The 20,848-nt window shown below is 37.7% G+C and overlaps 1 protein-coding gene across 2 annotated transcripts in view; it reads right to left on the bottom strand.

Moving 5' to 3' along the window:
* The window catches only part of LOC131248901 (signal recognition particle subunit SRP54, chloroplastic), a 60,711-nt gene extending 50,834 nt beyond the window's left edge, over nt 1-9,877 (bottom strand). Inside the window, exons 1-6 of one of the 2 annotated variants that reach the window (XM_058249412.1) lie at nt 9,642-9,877; nt 9,328-9,453; nt 6,946-7,013; nt 6,752-6,853; nt 5,202-5,354; nt 5,029-5,106 (exon numbers count right to left, since the gene is read on the bottom strand). In XM_058249412.1, coding sequence (XP_058105395.1) covers nt 5,029-5,106; nt 5,202-5,354; nt 6,752-6,853; nt 6,946-7,013; nt 9,328-9,453; nt 9,642-9,822 — 708 coding nt within the window. In that variant the 5' untranslated portion in view covers nt 9,823-9,877. Of the gene's footprint in view, nt 1-5,028; nt 5,107-5,201; nt 5,355-6,751; nt 6,854-6,945; nt 7,014-8,217; nt 8,299-9,327; nt 9,454-9,641 lie in introns of those variants that run through there. The other variant, XM_058249413.1, reaches the window with a different exon arrangement.
* Between the last annotated feature and the right edge of the window lie 10,971 nt (nt 9,878-20,848).

The following is a 20,848-nucleotide window of genomic DNA, read 5'->3' as shown; positions in this document are numbered from 1 at the left end:
TCGAGTTAATCGAATGCATCGAAAGCATGTTTGATGACATCGAACAATTAAGTGAGATTGTCAAGCAAGCTTTAAGCAGAAATCCCAATGCCATCGAACTGTCACTCGATGACATCGAAAGTGATCTTCGATGACATCGAGCACACTTCGATGACATCGAACGTGGACAAAATTTGCCCTTTTTTTCCTGTTGGGATTTTTGCCTTTATATACAAAAGCTTGGTTTCTTGGTTTGCATTGAGAAAAAGAGAGATTTAAGAGAGTTATTACTATAGAAGATCTACCTACCATCTTAAATCCATTTTCTCATGGGAGTTCATCCTTCAATCCCTTCTTAAATGCAATCATTGTTGAATCAATAGATTAGATTAAAGAATGAACTCCACCATTCAAGGATCCTTCAACAACACATTTAATGGCAAATTATTAAGTTGGAATCCTTTGAAGGATTATATTCTGGAATCTCTCCTTCACTTAAGGACCAACATTTAATAGAGAATATTTCTTAGAATACCTTTACCCAACACCGGCGACTTGCATTGGGAGCATCTACAGTTGTTGCAGATCAAGGGAGTTGAAGACACTTCATCAACAAGGAAGGTCATCTTCAGCATGTGCTAGAAACAGGGCTCGCCTACTTACAAGTAAGTCTTTAGAGTCCAGAGATCCTGAAAACCTTTCCTTGTGTAGGATCGAGATTCAGATGTTGTCTCATAAGCTTGCTAAGACCTTCATTGGCCTCCGATGGGAGAATACGTATAGAGAGTCCTTGTGTGGGATCTATTTGCCTTGTGTAGGCATGTGTGATTGCCTTGTATAGGCGATACCTAAAGTAAGTGTTATTTGCCTTGTGTAAGCATGTGTGTTTGTCTTGTGTAGGCAACCAGTGTCTACCTTGTGTAGGTTGTGAAGGTTTATGGTTAACCTGATTTAAAACCATTGGATAGTGAAATTTGGCACACTCTAGGGTGGAGTGCGTCAGCCGGGAGTGGAGTAGGCATATAGCCGAACCACCATATATTGTTGTATTTGTGTTGATTATTCTTGTTCATATGGATTGATTGTTGAAATGTTTACTTATGCACAATATATGTTTGATAAATGCAGTACTTTGATCTCTTACTATCTTAAAACATGAATGTAAATGATTTCTTGATAATCCTGCTCAACTAGACTTGAATTGGTAGAATTTATTGTTTAGTAGGATTAGAAAATTTTAAAAGTCCTATTCACCCCCCTCTAGGACACTTGGTCATACATCCATACTTCAATAGTAGCAGTCTAACTGCAATTTCAAAAACAGAGAGAAAGAAGAGAAGTAGGAAAAGTTGGAATAAGGACGAATGCCCCTTTGGATTATGAGAGTTTTCCACTTTGATAAACTAAAAACAAAAAACAAAAATGAGAACAAGTTGTTAACTGGAGACACAAGATCAAGGCTGGCAAATCAGGATTCAAAAGACCATTTTTCTTCAATTTTTGTGGTCATTTGATATTAGTTGTTGTCATTTGAAATTTCTATGAAAATGCTTTGAATTCTCTCTTCTTCTTTTTTAATGTTTTTTAGGTTTTGGTGTTGGAGACAAAGAACAAGCAAGAGGTGCCTAATTCCTCTCTTGTAACCGGATCCCTTATACCGAAATTCTCCAGTAGATCAATGATTGGGAATCATCTTCACCATTTTTGTGTAGTTCTAACCAGCGTTCGTAGTATCGGTATCGTTGGGTGGGGATATGGAAATATCACTCATACCTAGAAATGTATTGCTGACAGGGGATATGGAAATATCGTTGATACCCAGAAATGCATCGCTGACTAGTGAAACATTAGGGAAACATGAGGGAATGGTGGAATTTCTCAATGAAACTTCAAGAGATGCTAAATACAAATATTTGCATACTTAGGAATCAAATAATTGCAAAAATGAAGCATGCATAATAAGTTTCCGTTTACTGGGGGTCTAAAAGCATGTAATGCTGACTTAGGAAAACGTTAAAGAAACATGGGGGAAATCGTGCAATTTTTCAATGATCCTTCAGGAGATGTTAAAATACACATATTTAATAATCAAATAATAGCGAAGAAGATGCACATTTGCATATTGAGGAATCGAATAATAAGTTTTCCTTTCATGGGGCCTAAAAGCATGTAGCGTTGACTCAAGGAAACATTGGGAAAACATAGGGGAAATGGTGGATCCGTCCATCCATCCATGCATGCATGCATGCGCGTGCACACACACACACATCCATCCATTCAACCAACCATCCATCCATGCATGTGTACATATACACACATACAAACATGCATTTCATCATACAACCATGCACCCATAAAAATTTGAAATGGATTTTTTTTTTAATAAACAAATTTTTGGTTTAATAAACAAATTTTTGGTGGTATCAATACATTGGTGATATGAACAACACCTAGACTTTACACAGTTGAAAATATTGGCAATACATAGATGATATCAATACATTGACGATATTAACAATATATCGCCGATACCTGGAATTTTTTAGACTACCAATGTTATTGGTCTCGCCGAGCTAGAGATGCATATAATATCGTGGATATTATTAACAATATCAAAGATACTCCAAGCAATGGTTCTAACTCTCTACACATGTTGTGGCAAATGAGCTTGTGGTGACTCCCGGTTTTTTATCGATTTGAGTTTATCTACTGTCGCGGCATCGAGCCCGATTCCATATTAGGTAAATTCATGGTCAAGGAATTCTTCAAATCACTATGAAGTTTTGGCATCTAGGTTGTGAAGCACCTTTTGCTAGAAGCTTTTATGTTGGATGGCATTAGCCAACAAATCCTCACTATTGAAGATATGAAGATAACGATTTGGTCTCTTCCAAATGACTACTATTTATGTTTAGAATTTAAGGAGTTGGTTGATCACCTTATTTTACACTAAAAATTTGTGGTGGGTATCTGGTCATTGTTTTCAATTGCTTCACATAAAGTGGATTATCCTAGCTTCGACTTCTAATTTAATGTGGGATGGTCATTCAAACCATTCTAGCAAAGAAGGAAGATCCTTCAGCGCAAGCTGACATATGCTATCATGTGGGGCATATCACATATGGAAGGATTATAGTATAAGTTATTGATGGTGTTTCTCTATATGATTCACATGAAAGAGAAAATTAAAACAAATATGGCAGTGTGGGTCTTGTCTTGCATTTAGATTTGTTGAGATGCTCGCCCGATATCATCAATGGTGTAGCTACAAGCATAGGGAAAAAAGAAAAGTGGAAAGCACCACTAGCTTGATTGTGGAAGTTAAATAACAATGGATGCTTGTTGGGCAATCCCGAGATATCTAGTATTGGAGGTGTGGTTCATGATGAGAATGGTGCAACCAAGTTGGTTTTCCCTAGCCCAATGGGTATTGGGGATTCAAAGAAAGCTGAACTGTAAGCCATCCTTAAGAGGAATTAGCTCATTCATGAAGTCTTTTCTGGAAGCTTTTGGTGAGAGGGTGACTCTTGTTGCATGATCTCTTGGGCTTCTGTATCTTATATAACCTTGTGGAGAAGAAGTTTCATCCTTAACAAGATGGCCGCCAAAGCCATTTTTTGGCCCAATGTTTTCCGTATTGTTATTGCATAATGTATCGCACCCTTGGGATATGTATACACATCAGTTATCGCACAAGATATATCGGTTGTATTGCATAATTTATTGTTGTTATTGGGAAACATTGGAAAATTGATCGAAATTTTCAATATAATTTTAAGGATTGTTAAAAAAAGACAACAAAAAACACTTAGAAATTAAAAAAATAAATAAATGAATAAATCACAAAAATGGTTTCCTCCGTATAGGGTCCTAATCTATGAACTGTTTGACTGAACTGATACAACTATATTCAAAGTCAATTCATAAAATTTGTAAATGTAAGAAGACATCTATGGAAACACAAGCATTATATTCAAAAGCAAAAGAAGTAGAAAACTAGAAATATACTTGTGGATTTTGGAAAAAATAATTATTTTTAACATTTTTTAATTATTTTTAATTAAAATTTTGCTTTGTTCGAAAAATTCCCAAATTGCCAAGAATGTGTAAATCGGATTATATACATGTTTGATTTCGTGTTTAGATGCTAAGGTTGCAACCGATTTCGGAAATTTTGGGAAATTTTCCCGATTTTTCACAACTCAACCCATCTCCCCCAAGTCTCAAAATCGAAGCCCCAAATCCATAATTTTTCATGCAAAACATGAAGAATCATGAATTTCTTACCAATTGATAGTATTTACAAGATAGTATTTACAACAAATAAAAAAACCCGAATCAAAATTCAAAAACAAGCACCTTTCATAATTTGGCCCCAAGAAACTTCCGATCATGATTTCAGAGAAATTTTGAAGATTTTCTTCCAACAAACTAGAGTGAAGTGGTCGAAATCACCTTACAATGCACTAGGAAGAAGTTTTTTTAAAAAAATAAAAAATTAAATTAAATTGATTTTTGTGAATTTTTTAGGATTTTTAAGACAAAACACCACTGGTTTCCTTTTATCCCTTTTGATATTGATATATCGCACGATACATTAAGAATTTATAATGGGTGAGTGCGGATATATCGCATGATATCGCAATATCCATGATGTATCGCGATATCATGCAATATATTGCATGATACCATGAAAAATGGATATCAAAGCCAGTTTTGTATCGCCCAGCTAGGATAAGAGAGATATCATGGGATATAATGATGATATCACGAGATACTGAAACCACTGGTTTGGCCAACCTGTTTATTTTTTATTTGTGCCTAAAGACATTAATCACTCTCTTGCTCAAGGCGGAGTTTCCAAACTGATCTGTAATTAGCAATTGCTATCAATTGCCTTGATGGATACAAGCCTCTCCTTTTTCTTTTTGCAATAAAATGCTAGTATCCCAAAAAATGAAATATAGAAGACAATACGAGTCCAAAAATATTAAGAAAAGATGCAATGCTTTGGAAAGAATAAACAATGGAATATGATATATCATATACCTGTTCGCCCAAAATTTTAAGTTGGTCAATTGCTGCAGGTCTGTACACATCTGCAGCGATCAGCATGCAACTCTTTCCCTGTACTCCGTGTTACATTTACTAGTGTCAATGGGTTAAGCAGGATTCATCTAGATAAAAGAAAGTCGCAAGAAAAATTATGTTGTTGGACCAACCAGTTTCTTAAGATAAAAGGCTAGCTTTGCACAAACAGTTGTCTTTCCAACACCTTGAAGACCTGCGAGTAATATCACTGTAGTACCAGATTTTGCAAAAACCAGTTCAGATACTTCTCCACCCATCAGTTTCACTAGTTCATCGTGAACAATCTGCACAATTAAAAACCAGATTACATGTTTGTCGCTTTTCAGTGGGTACTGCTATCATTGCATGAAACTGTTCTCAAATTCTCAACTTAGAAAAATCCAATTGTCATCGCTCAGCCCATTAATGCAGTGAGAAGTAGAAGATACTCCAAATGTTAGAAATACACTAAACAGAGTAAAAAAGAGAACTCAATTACATCAACCATTGGGTGCATATGCAGTCTCGCAAATTTGGAAGAGTATCTCTAAACCATAAAATGAAATAAAATAAAATAACTTTTTTTTGGTGCATTTGTGCCTATCCACAGTTAAAGAGCTACCAACCCCACCCAAATGTACAGTTGTGTGGCCCTTTCCCAACTCGGACAATGAGTTTCTTTCTATAATGATTACTAAGTTTTAGATTAAGTTCTACTCAGGAAAATTACTCAAAGAACAGGATGAATCCAAAAAAATGCATATAAAATTACTCATGAACAAGGTTTAAAAACCTAATGCAAACAACAAGTCAATCATGACTCAACATTGCCAAGAACATGCCAATTCAGCTTGTTGAAGTTGTCTCCATAATCCAGTTATGTAAGTCATGTTAACAATTGAAGGTCTTGCAATCATAGAATGTGTAAATACTTACCTCAAACTTTGACCACATTCTTGGACTAGGTCAGACTGAGTTTGCTGAAACTTTGGGGGGAAAAAAAAAGTGGTCCATGGGTTGGCTGGTTCACTAATTATCAGCGTATAGTTGCACGAAGCATGAAGCAAAGAAGCAACTAATTCCGGTGTGGGAGCGGGGAAGTGCTTCTTTCAAAACGTTAAAAAGTATAAATAGGTGGGGAGCAAGAGTGACAGTCCGAAGAGGGAATTCAATGTGGGCGTGGCACCTAGTTAGAAGCATCCTGCAACTAAGTTATGTCATTTCATGAAAGTATCCCTGGCATCAGCAATCTTAATATTTTATATTGTCTAGAGACCAAATATCATTGGTATCACCACATATCACCAAAAATGTCGAAATTATCAACGATATTTGGAATTTTCTATATTACTTGGGTTGCAATATCAATGAGCCGGCAATAGCAATAATATAGGTGAAATTATTGATACTATCACCAATATTTGGAACATTGGACCCGACTTAGCTCGAGGCATCACTTTGACAAGTCAAACCGGGTGGCTCAAGCTTGACTCAACTATGATTTGACCCCATGCCCAAGAGTGCCAGATTGATATAAGTATACAAGAAGCAGTTCTATTTGTTAACTTCTAACACTTATTGAGGTTGGACCTCAGCTTCATTTCATTCAGTTTAATTAGTTCACTCATTTTAATTGGAATTTCTGGTTTTGAGCAACTATTGACAAGGTATCTTCAAACAATGATCCAGTTACTATTAATACCTTCACTAGTTGCTGATCAGGTCTCACCCCACGGATCAAACCAACACCAACAGCTTGTTCACTTACAGCCTGCACAAACCTTCTCACGACTGGTAGGCTTACCTGTTCCACAAATCAGCATAGTAGTCTTTCTTAAAGCAAGAGAAGATGAATTAATCCTGTGATAAGTAAATCTTAATGTTTTGATAGCTTACATCCGCTTCCAAAAGAGCTCTCCGAATCTCTCGCATAGGCTCAACAATGTTCTCCTTGGTCAAAACATCTGAAACGTATGAAATTACAAAGAAGGCATTCACATCAACAGAAAGATTATTATTTTTTTAATCTTATCCTTTTCTTTTATTGATCAACGCAAACAGAATTGAAAACTCGAACTTGATGGGGGCCTGATTCCAGGTGGACTCTAAACCTGATAGAGCACTCATTTGAATTTTTCAAATTGAACAGCTCATGTATGATCATATTTTTTGAGCTTTTCATGTACTTTATCTTGTATTTTTTTCCTTATTAAAGAAAATTTTTAAAAAGAAGATTGGTCACTCATTTAAATCCCACCCAAGCCTAGATTGAATTGAAGCAGATAAGTTTTACAAGTACTTGATCAAGATTTTCAAGCTTAAAAGGCTAGAAAAAAGTTCGATTTTTTTAACTTCTGAAACATGCCATGTTTCTTTTCATGTACTTGATCCCTATGCCTCTTCATAGGGATGACATGAGGGCCTTTTATTGTGGAAATATCCAAGTCAACCTTTGAAGCAAGATATAGGGCTATGTCCTCAGCTTGCACTGAGGTTACATGGTTACAAGGACACCTACAAGACTTGGATATCAATCTCCTGTCCCCTACGCCCCTTAATGGGGATAACAAGAGAGCCCTATGTATTGCTTCTAATCTAATCTTCTACGTGAGACTAAATACATTAAGGTTAATTGTCACTTCATTTGTAAGAAATACTTGGATGGAGAAATAACGCTTCCTCACGTTGTCTTAGAAATCAACTTGCTGATATATTTACTAAAGCAATGACATGTGCTCGACACAATTATCTTGTGGGCAAACTGTTGCTGGTTACTCAGCCTCAGTTTGAGGGGAAGTATCGAGATGAATGAACGTATGTTGTGCATATGGTGTGTGTGTCTGTGTGTGTGTGTGTGGTGGGAGTATAGTTGTGTGTGTGTACATTGTGAAGATTTGTAAATCTGAGGAGATTCAGGTGGTAGATTTGGGTTTCCGTATAGATTCATTATATGGTTGTATATATAGGGTTTTGAGATATACAATAAAATATAGATCCTCCACACATTGTATTTACACCATTCACATGCTCGGTTCTTATATCCTCAAGAAAAATGAAAGAAATAAAAGAAACGAAAACAGGTGTACTCTGATTTTCCGAGTTTATCTGATATAATTTTCTGGATTTTAAAGAAATTGACTTGAACCCAAGATATCTACTTAAACCTACTTTGTGAATTCTCCAAGTGCTGGATTAATTTTTCGAGCTCAAAAGATTTTCACAATCGAAGGATTGGTTTCCAGTATTAAAGGAAATGAGCTACGTCAATAGCTAGGATCATGATCAGCTTGAGCCACCTCAGCGGGCGTTTAACAAACACAATGACAAGAACAAAAAAATGAAATATTAGATGAAAAACATTAAGAAGGAGGCTTCTAAAACTACAATAGCATCATGAATTGACAACCACTCGTTATACTAGAATTTCAAAATCTACAATGTCTGGGAATCTACAAACCAACCATGCAATTCTGCCTAATCTCAGTGCTTGATCATTAAGATTTACAAGGCACATAAAACTACTGTCTTCAGCTCTGATCAAATTCGAGCAGGGAGTGTCAAACATCAATTGCAAATTACCATATTTAATTACATTGCATATTTACAGAGTAATGTTATTTACTCTCTACCTAAAATTTAATCTTATCATGCTCAAAATCTTTTGGTAAGTTGTGATTGACCCAGCTAACTCCAGAAAAAAAAAAAAATACATAAAAAAAAAAAATAAAATCAAATAATACTAAAAAGCGACAACTTTGGTGATAAGTCAAGCTACTTTTAAGTAATGGTGTTTCCATCCACCATGAATGTGGCATATGTACAAAACTATCAGGAACATCCAAATGATGGTTCACATAATGGTTTAAAGCGTGGCAGTGTAGCCCAAAATCAGACTGATCAAACAATCTTAACCATTTGATTTTGCTTACTGAACTTGGGTTGCTTTCCATTTCACATTATCAGTGGGTAGGGGTGTAAATCGGCCAGGGGGGGCTGGATTGGTTTTATCCTCGAGTTTGAATTGTTGAGGATGGCTTGTCAGCTTGGACCTATTCACAATCTTATTTTGCTCAACCTGTAGCAATTGGACGATTAGGATAACCCCTAGCAATTGGACAATTAGGATCATTTGATTAGTGTGATTTTTTCTTTCTTTATTTATTTTTTCTTTTTTTTTTTATTTTATTATTATTTTTTTTGGCAGTGGCGGGCATGCTCTATCCAGAGAGAGAGAGAGAGAGAGAGAGAGAGAGAGAGAGAGAGAGAGAGAGAGGAGACCTTCTCCTTTGAGTTTGTTCCAAGCGGCTTCGAGGCTGCTCGTCAGTTGTCCAAACATCTCCGCCCGTACAATGAACATTCCTCTCTTAACACTCCGACTCTTGGAGTAAAGCCAACTCCATATCTCTCTCTGAATTTCAAACCAATAAAATTAAATTAAAAGAAAACAGAAGCACACCCAAACGCACACAGATGCACTCGAATGCCCAGGACTTTAAGAAGGAAATCGAGAAGAAGAAGAAGAAGAAGAAGAGAGAGAGAAAGAGAGAGAGAGAGAGAGAGAGAGGACTTTTTTCCTTTTGGTTTTTTTGAACTTGCCGTGAATGGATTTGTCGATGGAGATTGGATGGAGAGAGTGGAAGTCTTGAAGGAAGAGGCCGACTTCGATGAAATGAAGAGTTTCCTTCTTATTTTGGGATTCCAAGGGCTTCCCTTTGCAGAGAAAGAAAGAGGATTTTGGGGGACATGGTGAGAAGCAACTGTCGAGGAAGCCATCTAAATTCGTCCAGAGAGGGAGAGTCGAGTGTTTTTTTTTTTTTTTTAATCTTCTCCTGCTGGAATGCAATCCGTCCTATCCGTTTTCAGGGAAGCGGATTGGCGGGTGTACCACTCACCACCGAACTCGGTGAACTCGGTGATGTGTTGACGTCACCAAGTTCTGTGAGCCCTACCCTGAGTCATGTGTTATATCCAAACCGTCCGTCCATTTGGTGAGATCGTTTTAAGGGTTTATCCCGAAAATAAGACAAATCCAAAGATCAAGTGGACCACACTGCAGAAAGCAGAGGGGATTGAACGTCTATCATTGAAACCTTCCTGGAGGTCACAGCAGTTTTGGATCGATCTGATATTTGTTTTTTGTCTTCATCCTGGTTGTGTATGACATTATGAATAGATTGGATGGTAAATACACATTATGGTAGGCCCTAGAATGTTCTAACGGCGGGAATCATTTTTCTTATTTTTTTTGTATTTTTTTAATGGATTCATCTCAAAAATTACAGGAAAGATCAGCCCTTTCTTATCACTAATTAAACTAAAAGCTGGCCAAAACTTTGTTTGGATACCAGACTATTAGGCCACTTTCAACTGGTTGAAGGAATATTTAATAAAATCTTCAGCGTTGATTCCCCTAAGAAGCGATAATTTTTTTTGTCTATATATTTCGGTTTCCGACGAATTTATCCCAGTGTTACTCACATAGGAAAATGATGACAGAAATGATGACAGAAATGAGCGAGTAATGTATTAATGCCTCACGGTTTCCGACGAATTTATCCCAGTGTTACTCACGTACGAGAATGATGACAGAAATGAGCGGGTCATGTATTAATGCCTCATTTTCCCAGTGTTACTCACATAGGAAAATGATGACAGAAATGAGCGGGTCATGTATTAACTCTCCGTAAGGCTACATGATGCTGAGCGGAGATACCTATTATTGAGAAGCTACGCTTGCCGTTGTACATTGCTGTAGTCAAGCTCCTTCACCATTTGATGACAAGATAAGTCAAATGTCATTTTTTTGACTGACCTTATAGGATACATGCTCATGCCACCAATCTTGTGAGGAAGGATCGATAAATGAATCCTGTCTTTATTAGAATTCTCTTTCAAATATGTGTCCAAGAAGGCGTTGAAGGGTCAGGCATTGGCAGATTTCCCGCCTGATCACCTGAGGCAGGTCAAAAACCACATCACAATAGAGGAGATAGGTATTCACGCCATCCATATTGTTCCGTGGAAATTGATATTTGATGGGTCTCTCGTAGAGAGTTCCTTTGTAACGGGAATAAACGTAATCTCTCATAGAGGAAGGAGAGAAGATATGCTTTCTAATAGAAATTTGACTGTACCAAGAACCAGGCTAAATATGAGGCATTAAAAATCAGCTTGGAGATTTTAAGAGAGCTAGGGGCTAAGCATATTTTAAGATATGCTTTCTAATTGAAATTTGATTGTACCAAGAACCAGGTTGAATATGAGGCATTAATAATGAGCTTGGAGATTTTAAGAGAGGTGGGGGCTAAGCATATCAAGGTTATAAGTGATTCTCAATTAGTCTTAAGTCAGCTCATGGGAAAGTACAGATGCACCAGTTGGGCCCTTCTACCTTATTATGGTATAGTGATATAATTGTTAGAGTAGTTCGACCACATAGATTTAAAGTACGTCCCTAGGGAACTCAATGAAGATGTTAATGAAATGATGCAAATTGAGACCGGATTGAAGCTCCCGGAAGGCTTATTTAAAAGATTCATCATTGTCCAAAAGTTCTCATTGCCAACCATGCAACAAAGGCTTCTAGTCATCGAAGCAGCATCATTAGAGATGAAAACGATGATTGGCATTGCCCCATCGTCCAATATTTACTCTGGCGTAACCCAGAGACAGAAAGATCAGTGTGATAAACGTCTTTTCACTACCTCATTCGAGATGAGGAACTATACAGAAAAGGAGTTGACGGTCTCCCTTCTCAACTGTCTAGGTTGAGACAATGTGATGGTGGTAATGAAGGAAATACACGAAGGTATCTGTGGAGCCTATCGAGTGGAACAAAAGATGAGCCAGTTGATCTGAAAACATGGCTATTTTCAGCCATCCATACAAAAGGATAGTATAGAGTATGCAAATGGATGCTAGGCATGTCAAAGACATGACCCCACTACAACACACCCCAGTTTTAGAACTTCACCCGATTGAGAAACCATGGCCTTTTCAAGGATGGGCAATCAACATCATAGATTATATTTTCTCAACTTCTTTGAAGCTACGAAGCTTCATTATTATGACAATTGACTATTATTACACAAAGCTTCATTTCTCCTTTCTCTCTCTTCTTCTTATGCTTCTCTTTCCTTTCTTCTTTCTAGAAGTTCCTGGATGTGATTAAGCTCGCCCAGCACAGCTAGTTGACCCCGGACTCCATGACCGAAGCACCCGTTCGATTGAGACAAACCCGGTCAGAACTTGACTCAGTTTGCCCAGCAATCAAACTCACAACCCTCCTCTCTCTCTACTTTTTTTAACTACCTGGTCCAGCAGCTCGCGACTCAGGTAGCGAGAGCACCTTCCCCCTCTCTTTCTTCTCTTTTCTTCCTCACTTTTCTCTCCCTTTCTTCTTTACCTTCTTCCCATTGGACTAAGCTCAAGTGTACACATGCCAAGGGCAGGACAGACTCCCCCAACAACTCGGACGAGTTGAGACTGTGCAACACATGTGTTCGCTTGTGCCCTAATTGCAAGGTTTGGAAGTAGTAATAATCTCGGTGCGACCGAGGTCGTATCCACAGAGATAAAATGTACTGTGATTTTCTAAACTACTTAAGAATTATAACTAGCTGTAAACTAAATTTGGAATTTAAGAAGAATGTTTTTGTGAATTGAAACTATCAATGTAATAGAAACTATAGCGCCAAGGATCTACTTGTAGTCATCTTAATACCATCTTACTTGATTAAATCAATACTTCAATTTGAATCGAAGTCCTAATTTATCCGGTTGGATGATAGAGTGGTTAAAACATTATAAACATATTAAAAATAGATTTTGAACATTCATAGCAACAGTTCCACATATAACAGTCTTATTATATTAATTGTAGAGAGTTCAAAGCATCTATCATGCCCGTAGTCAATGGTAAATCAAAAAATTCTATAAATCAATCAATCACAAAATAGAAAAGAAAGCATTTAAGAAGTTCCTTAGCATCCACCGTATACAAAATTGATGATAGATCAAAGTAAATTAAAAAAATACTTCTGTATTAAACCATAAACTATGAAATATCCAACATGAAGATCATAAATCTAAATCAAAATAAGAAAGACATTAAAATAAACTACAAGCCTCACCTCTTAGCTCTAACTAAGAGATTAACCAACTAAAGGCATGATTAAACTAAAACTCTTAAAAGAAAATATGAAAAACTAACTAGAATGGATGGATTAAAGAAGATGGAAGACTTCTTGTGTAACAACCCCAATCCTTAACACACATTCTTCATGGGAAAGTGGTGAATTCTTAAAGGCAAGGAAAAATGGATGATAGGATAAAAGTGCTGAATTTCGGGATGAAATTCTCTTTAAGGGGGGTAGATTGTAACACCCTGTACTTTTCTGTACTCGGGTGTTACCATGAGAACTCGACTTAATATAAATACAACCCCAATTTATGTAGACTTTCACACTCCAGCCTAAATCCTACCGTCGAGATGGTGAAGCAACTACGATGTTCGAGATCTACCATCCAACTGATATGTAGGGGAATCTAATTTTAGGAGTGATCGTGATCTAAAGCTATGGATCTACCTCAAGTCAGATGGGTGGCCTATCTTAAGTTGATACCCTAATAATTCATTTTAATGTGATGTAATTGTACACGTATGCTATAATATAGAGTAATGTGATAATTATTCGTACGTTACATGAATTATTCAATCATGTATGCTATTTAAACTATAAATAAATAAAAAATTGTACACCCACACATCATTATATAATTGATATATATTTACATTTTAAATTTTATACTATTGTAGCATATATATATATATATATATATATATATATATATAATATATTACTTAATATTAATTTTACTATACTATATGTGCATGACAAAAACGCCTTGTAAATGTAGTGATTGTAAATAAATATTTACCTATAACTATTAATGTATTATATTAAACAAATATGTAAATATATTTTAATCTAAGATATTAATTACTAATATTTATAATGAATGTATAAGAATATTTCATAAATTAACTATAGTACACTTGGAATATTCTTAATGATAATTATGAAATATATATATATATATATATATATATATATATATATATATATATATATATATATATATATATATATATATATAAAATATAATATGTTAGTAATTATATTCAAATATACATATATGTATATATGCATATATATACATGGATTATGTGGTATGATGCTAATATACATGATTAGTGGCCCTGGGTGGCTCACTAGCTAGATGAACGGTTCTGATCACGGGTCTGGACCATGTTCTACCCCAAATCAATGATAACTAGCACTTAATGGCCATGATTCAGATGATATGGCCCACATAAGGCTCGGATCTGACCCATACTATGGATTGGGCCTTATTGCTAGTTTTTAAAACAGATGAACGGAGTGGATCACATCAATAATGTCCCTGTGAGCCCCACCATTGATGCATGTGCACCACCTACACGCGCAGTCGATGTGCACCAGGCCACTGGCACGGTCAGACGGGCGCTGACCCGTGCCCGCCCGAAAGAGGAAAGAAATTCCCTCTCTCTTTCTTTTAAAAATTTTTCGTCAGGACGGACGGACGGAGATGTTTTCGGCGAATTTCGGCCCGGCATCATAGATCTGTACCACGATCCAAACCGTACATCTTGTATAGGACCCAAATCCGTACAAACTATGCCTAGTTTCACCCGATTTTTCACACACAAGAGATCACAAAAACCAGCGCACGAAGGCGATTGTGTTTCTTTCCTATCCAAAAATGGAAAGCCTCCACGTGGCCGATCCGCGTGAGGCTAGATCCAGGAATCTTAGCCGTGGGAGCAAGCCATCCCAACCGTCCATGTCTGTTCACGCGGATTAGGGGTTTTCTGTAGAAAACCGACGCCAAAGCCCACTGTTTCGCCAAGTCGTTTCAAAAAGCCAGACAGCGGTATTGAATCCAGGCCATCCATCCAATGGCTCAGGGAGACTTAGGGCATCAAAGTAGGGAGCTTATATTGCGTGAGGGATTCGCTGCTCTACCCCTTGCAGCCGCACCTTTAAACTCAGCCGTTTCTTCCAAATCTCGAACCCACCACCAAAACTGACTGGGAGCTTCGAAATCTCCCTCCTCTAGCCTCCTTGGATTGATTCCTACCATTTTCACGGCTCGGATTGGAGAAAAATCCATCAGATGGCAATCCGCCATTAGAGCCGGAGCCTCTTCCCCGAGAGCACAAGCTCTACCCCGCTGCTATCATAACCCGCACCGAAGCAGGATCGGCTGGTCACGTTGCTGAGCACGGTTTGGAGAGAAGGGAAAGAAAAGAAAGAGAACGAGGGAGGGAGACTGCCGCTGCTGTCGCGGCCGCTGCCATTGCCGCGCTAGCTCGAGCTCGGGTCGAGCCATAAGGATTGGGTCGGGTCTACTCCTGGCCTAGTCCAGGAGCTGCTGGTCGATACGAGAAGGAGAGAGAGAGAGAGAGAGAGAGAGAGAGAGAGAGAGAGAGAGAGAGAGAGAGAGAGAGAGAGAGAGAGAGAGAGAGAGAGAGAGAGAGAGAGAGAGAGAGAGAGAGAGAGAGAGAGAGAGAGAGACGCAGGCGGGTCAAGCTGACCCGCCGACCTGACTCAGTCCGGTATCCAGCTGGGTCGTTGCTGGGTCGAGTCCGGAGGTTTCCGGACCTCTCTAAGCTAGAGGAAGAAAGGAAGGAGAAAAGAAGAAGAAAGCAAGAAGGAACAGGGAAGGAAAGACAGAGAGAGAGGGAGCCGCTGTCTGGTCAAAAACCGAGTCAACTCGGTTTTGGGACTGAGTTGACTGAGTCGGGTGGCCTAAGAAGAAAAGAAAGAAAAAGAGAAGAAAGGAAGAGGAGAGGGAGAGAGAAAGGAAGAGGAGAGAAAGGGCGAGAGAGTTGCGAGTCAACTCGCTGACGAGTTGAGTCCTAGTTGACTCGGTCCAGATTGTTACTGGATATTCCAGCATTTTTAAAAAAAAGGGGGAGAGAGAGAGGGGAGAAAGAAAGAAAGAAGAAAGGAAGAAGGGAGCTTTGGTTGGAGTTGTTGTCGAGTCGACTCGTTAAGCGACTCAGCCACTATCATTTCAGTAGGTCATAGTTGCATCCACGCCTTCCTGGTTGACCCAGATCTGAGTCACCAAGACAAACTTCAAGTCAAGGTAAATCAGAATCCATTTCATTTGTTTACTTCTGAGTTGACTCAACAAGTCTTCACTAAGTTTATTGGCCCTTGAAGCCAAGCATTTAGCATGTTCATTGATGTGTTGATTTGGTCATGGTCGCATGTGTATCAATCAGGGTTGACTCAATCGGTTACATTCGTGCTGCCTAGCAGGCCACACAACTAGGTTGTTTGACCAAGGTGAGGACTCACCCTTTGAGCTTCCTACTTGATTTCATCAATCTAGATATAGATGATGACATGATTCCCTTAACTGAGTTACTTACTTTACTATTGAATATGCCAACTTGTTGTATAGTTAATTCATGTGTTGGACGATAAATGTTTCTTTTAAATTATAACATGCATGAATGGTTCGATGATAACATGCTATCCTTTGTTGTATATGTATTAGTTTATTTATATGCTACCGCTTGTGCTTGAATGACGAATTGAATGGAACTTACCTTGGACTTATGATCCTGCGGTCCACATTTGCCTTACACGGTTTGAATGACACATTTACCCTTGTGGTTTGGATGGGTCATTAGTGTCCTTTATGACTTATTGGATATATTTACACATCTGTTGTTTCCTAGCCATCTTGCGAAGTTCAATCGTACCATGATTTTCGGGTGGAACTGAAGTTCATTTATCAATTTTCTTGCCATCTTGCGGTGTTCACGTACGATATGATTTTCGGGTGATCTAGAGTTGTATGTTTGTTTTCCTAGCCATCTTGCGGTGTTCAATCGTACCATGATTTTCGGGTAGAGTTGAAGTTTGCTTATCGATTTTCTAGCCATCTTGCGGTGTTCACGTACGACATGATTTTCGGATAGTCTAGAGTTTGTATATTGTTTTTCTCTTCATCTGCGGTGTTCAGTCGCACCATGATTTTTGGGTGGAGCTGAAGTTTTCTTATTGATTTTCCAGCCATCTTACGGAGTTCACGTATGACATGATCTCCGGATGAAGAGGAGGTTTGAAGGTTGATTTTTTATTCACCTCATGGATTCACTTGTACCATGATTTTCAAGTGGAGCTGAAGTTCGCTTATCGATTTTCTAGCCATCTTGTGGAGTTCACGTACAAATGCGATCCTCGGGTATAATAGAAAATCGTATGGTTGATTGTTTGGTTATCTGGACATGTTTCCTTGCATTGCGACTGCCATTATATTTTGCCTATGATGAAATTCTGTTGATTAGTCTGATTTTCTTAATATGATATGACTAAGAAATGCCCTGTTTAGTGTATCTAATTTCATAACTTGTAATCTATATTGGATTATGAATGATGAGTGCATAATCTTCGAGGGTGCTCCTCATTACGATAGCCATTGACGCTATCAAACCGTAACAGTTGATGCGGGTATAGGGCGAGCCGATGCTATTCACTAAGTTGCTGGAGCAGATCAAGTAGCTAGGGAGCTAGGCGGGGTCCTTGCAGCCCGCATTGATCTCCACTACTAGTTGATAGACTCATGTTTTTACTTACCTGAACTTTATTATTTGAAATTGTATAAGTCCTGTATGGGCGCTACATTTGGAATTTTGTAATGATCAGAATGTTTTTATACAATGCATAGTTTAATCTAGCTTCGTTGCTGTTAACTCTAATTAATGATAAACGGTTCAAATTTACACTGGATTTTATAAGCTAACACTCGGGTTTTTGGGAAACAGGTTATATACTCGGGTCCTGAAAATACGGGGCGTTACACCTTGAAGTTCTTCAACACCTTGCTCTACTACTCCTACCCTAATTCGTCCTTAGAAGAACTCATGAGATCCCCTTCTATAGGCTTTGCTCAGACTGACTTTGAAATTGCCTCAAATTTACGCAGTTTCAATGGTACTTCGATGGGATCGAAATTCCATTGCTAAGTTCAATTCAAATTTGGAAACTGTTAACAACTGTCTACGTAAGTCCTTCGATGAAATCGCCCGACCTTTCCTTTGACGGCATTAAACTGGTTTTGATGGCATCGAACTGGTTTCGATGTCATTGAACATGTTCTCAATGGGATCGAGAAACTTCCAAAACTATCTAGCGAGTAAATCGATTTTCCTCTGATTTATCCGATGTCATCGAACTGGCTTCGATGGCATCAAGCACATCTTTAATAGGATTGAACCTTCCTTCGATGGCATCAAAAATTGCACCCATATGTCCAGCAACCAAACTTGATTTTTATGATTTTTTTGATGGGATCAAGCTTCCTTCAATGGCATCGAACACTAATTACTTCGATGACATCGAAATTGTATTCAATGGTATCAAACTGTCAAGTTCAGCAGTTCCAGATTTCTGCACTTTGCAATATCGAATTTCTTCCTTCTTCACTTGCTTTTCTTAGATCTTGGACTCTTAAAATCTTCACCATTGACCTCCAAATATTCACTCACTTTGGTAATATTTTGAGCATCAAATTCATGCTTTTACCATCATTTTCACCTTAAGCTCTCAAAATTACCTTGTAAGATAAAAACATATATAAATAGATCGATTAAACATTATCATGTTCATAAAACAAAGGCAAAACTTGGGAAAATATGTAATATTTCACACTCAACACACCCCCCAACCATCATTTTGCTAGTCCCGAGCAAAACATGCGTGAATTAAACTTCCAAAATTCAAACTTTTTTTCTTCAGAAAACAACATTCCATGCAATCCAGCATATATGAGTAAAATTCCGAGATGTAAGAATGAAACAATGACAATCTAGTGCTTAACAAAATCAGTAACAAATGAAGTAAGTCCTCTTTCATGAATTGATTAGTAGAATGCATCTAAACATCAAGTTCCTAATGTGCTTGGTGGTTCACAACTCACATTCCATAGAAGTTAACTTCGTTTTATAATGTTAGCTATGTTCATTATTTCAAAGTAGCAGATCAACACAAGTTACTGATTCCGAACCTATCTCATTTTTACTTATTTTTTAGCTTTTCAATTTTATATCGACGACTTTCACACTATGTTCAGTCTTTTTCTTCTTTTCATAGATTTTTCATTGAAACACAGAGAATAGTAGCCCCTTTCGATTTCACTGTTTTCTAACTGGTTCTTTTTTTCTTCTTTTTTTCATTATTTTTAAGGTAGATAAGGATCTTCAGACTTGGTTCCTAGTACTTTTCAGTAATAATCATACTAAAATCAGAAATTTAAGTTATTTCCACAGAATACGAGTCAAGTGTGAATTGTGGACTAGACTCAATTGAAGTCTAAACTTTCTATTAATCAGTTTTTTAGGGGGGACTTATTCTAAAGTTTAATAACTAGGTAAACTCTAGAATTTTAAATTTTATTCTATATTTCTTCATTATATCAAATACATACTCAACTACACATATTTTCAATTTTCAAAAGAGTTTGAAGTTGAAAAAAATTTCAAAGGTAATTGTTCATCATGCCCTTCGCTATAGTAGTGAAAGATTCCAGTCAGTTGATCACTACGAATATCTTGAGCCATGACCAATTAAAGTGGTAAGGCAGATACTCGATGTCCTGAAATAACAATTCAATGAAGAATATGTCATTCTACATTGCAGAGAAAAATAAATCTTAGCAAGTACGTGAACAACACAAGAATTGAAAAAGGAAAAGTTCATTTGAAACTAAGCTGGCCATCGGCCACATTACAAAAGTAAGAAAAAAAAGAGAAAGCAAAAAGAAAAATAGAGCAGCCAAGCAGTTCAAATGTTCAGAAATTATTTGCCTTTATTTCTTCAAACTCCTAGAGTTGCTGCTTCTCAACCTCACCTTGTTCTTGCTTTCATTTCTAGTCGGCTCCTTTCTCCACAAGGATGGGTAAAAGATGCATGAGCTGGTCAACGAGTTGCCATGAGAAGAGACTCGGTTCTTGGCCTCTCTTTTCCTAGGCAAGCTTATCTTTGACTAAGCCTAGTAAGTGGCGATTTCTGAATCGAGGAAGGGGAAGAGATTCTCGGGGACATTTAGGTCCTTAGGAGTGTAGGAGCGCTCAACATAGGAGCTCTCTTTCTCCTTGACATCCTCCAACAACTAGGTGCTCTATGCTTGTAGCACATAGAGCAAAATATGGGTGAACTGGTGAATTTGGTTCCACCGTAATTGGTTGGTCTAGGCCAACTTATAAGCTTCATTGACTAGTAGGGACTCTTCCCTGGTCGTAGCTTGTTGCTTCGAATATTCGACAAGCTTCGTAGACTCAAAGATGAATTAGAAGTAACAATTTTTAAGGAAATACAAACACTTTAGTATTTTCATAAGTTCTTCCAACACAACATCTGATTTAGTGGGTTTTAAGGCCTACTTGATGAAGAGATCGACATCAAAGAGCAGCGAGGATTGGTTGAAGTCGACGAGACCCTAGTCAAGAATTTCCTTTAAATAACTCTTTACATCATTGAGGAAGGAAGAGGAGCTCGGGTTGGAAGCCATGGTTGCAAGATCAGGGAGCTGGAGAATATACTTGGGTTTCAGTGAGAGTTCAAGACAAGGTCTAAGGCAGTATAAATAGGTAATTACAAAACCCACGTTCAATGCAATTATGGCGGGCAAAGACACTTCTTATTCTAGGAAAGTAAGAACATGCAACCACCTTGGATAT

Source organism: Magnolia sinica, chromosome 6, assembly GCF_029962835.1.
Source record: "Magnolia sinica isolate HGM2019 chromosome 6, MsV1, whole genome shotgun sequence".
Lineage (NCBI taxonomy): Eukaryota > Viridiplantae > Streptophyta > Magnoliopsida > Magnoliales > Magnoliaceae > Magnolia > Magnolia sinica.
The sequence above is the reverse complement of the archived record's forward strand: the minus strand, read 5'-3'. Positions and strand labels throughout refer to the sequence as shown.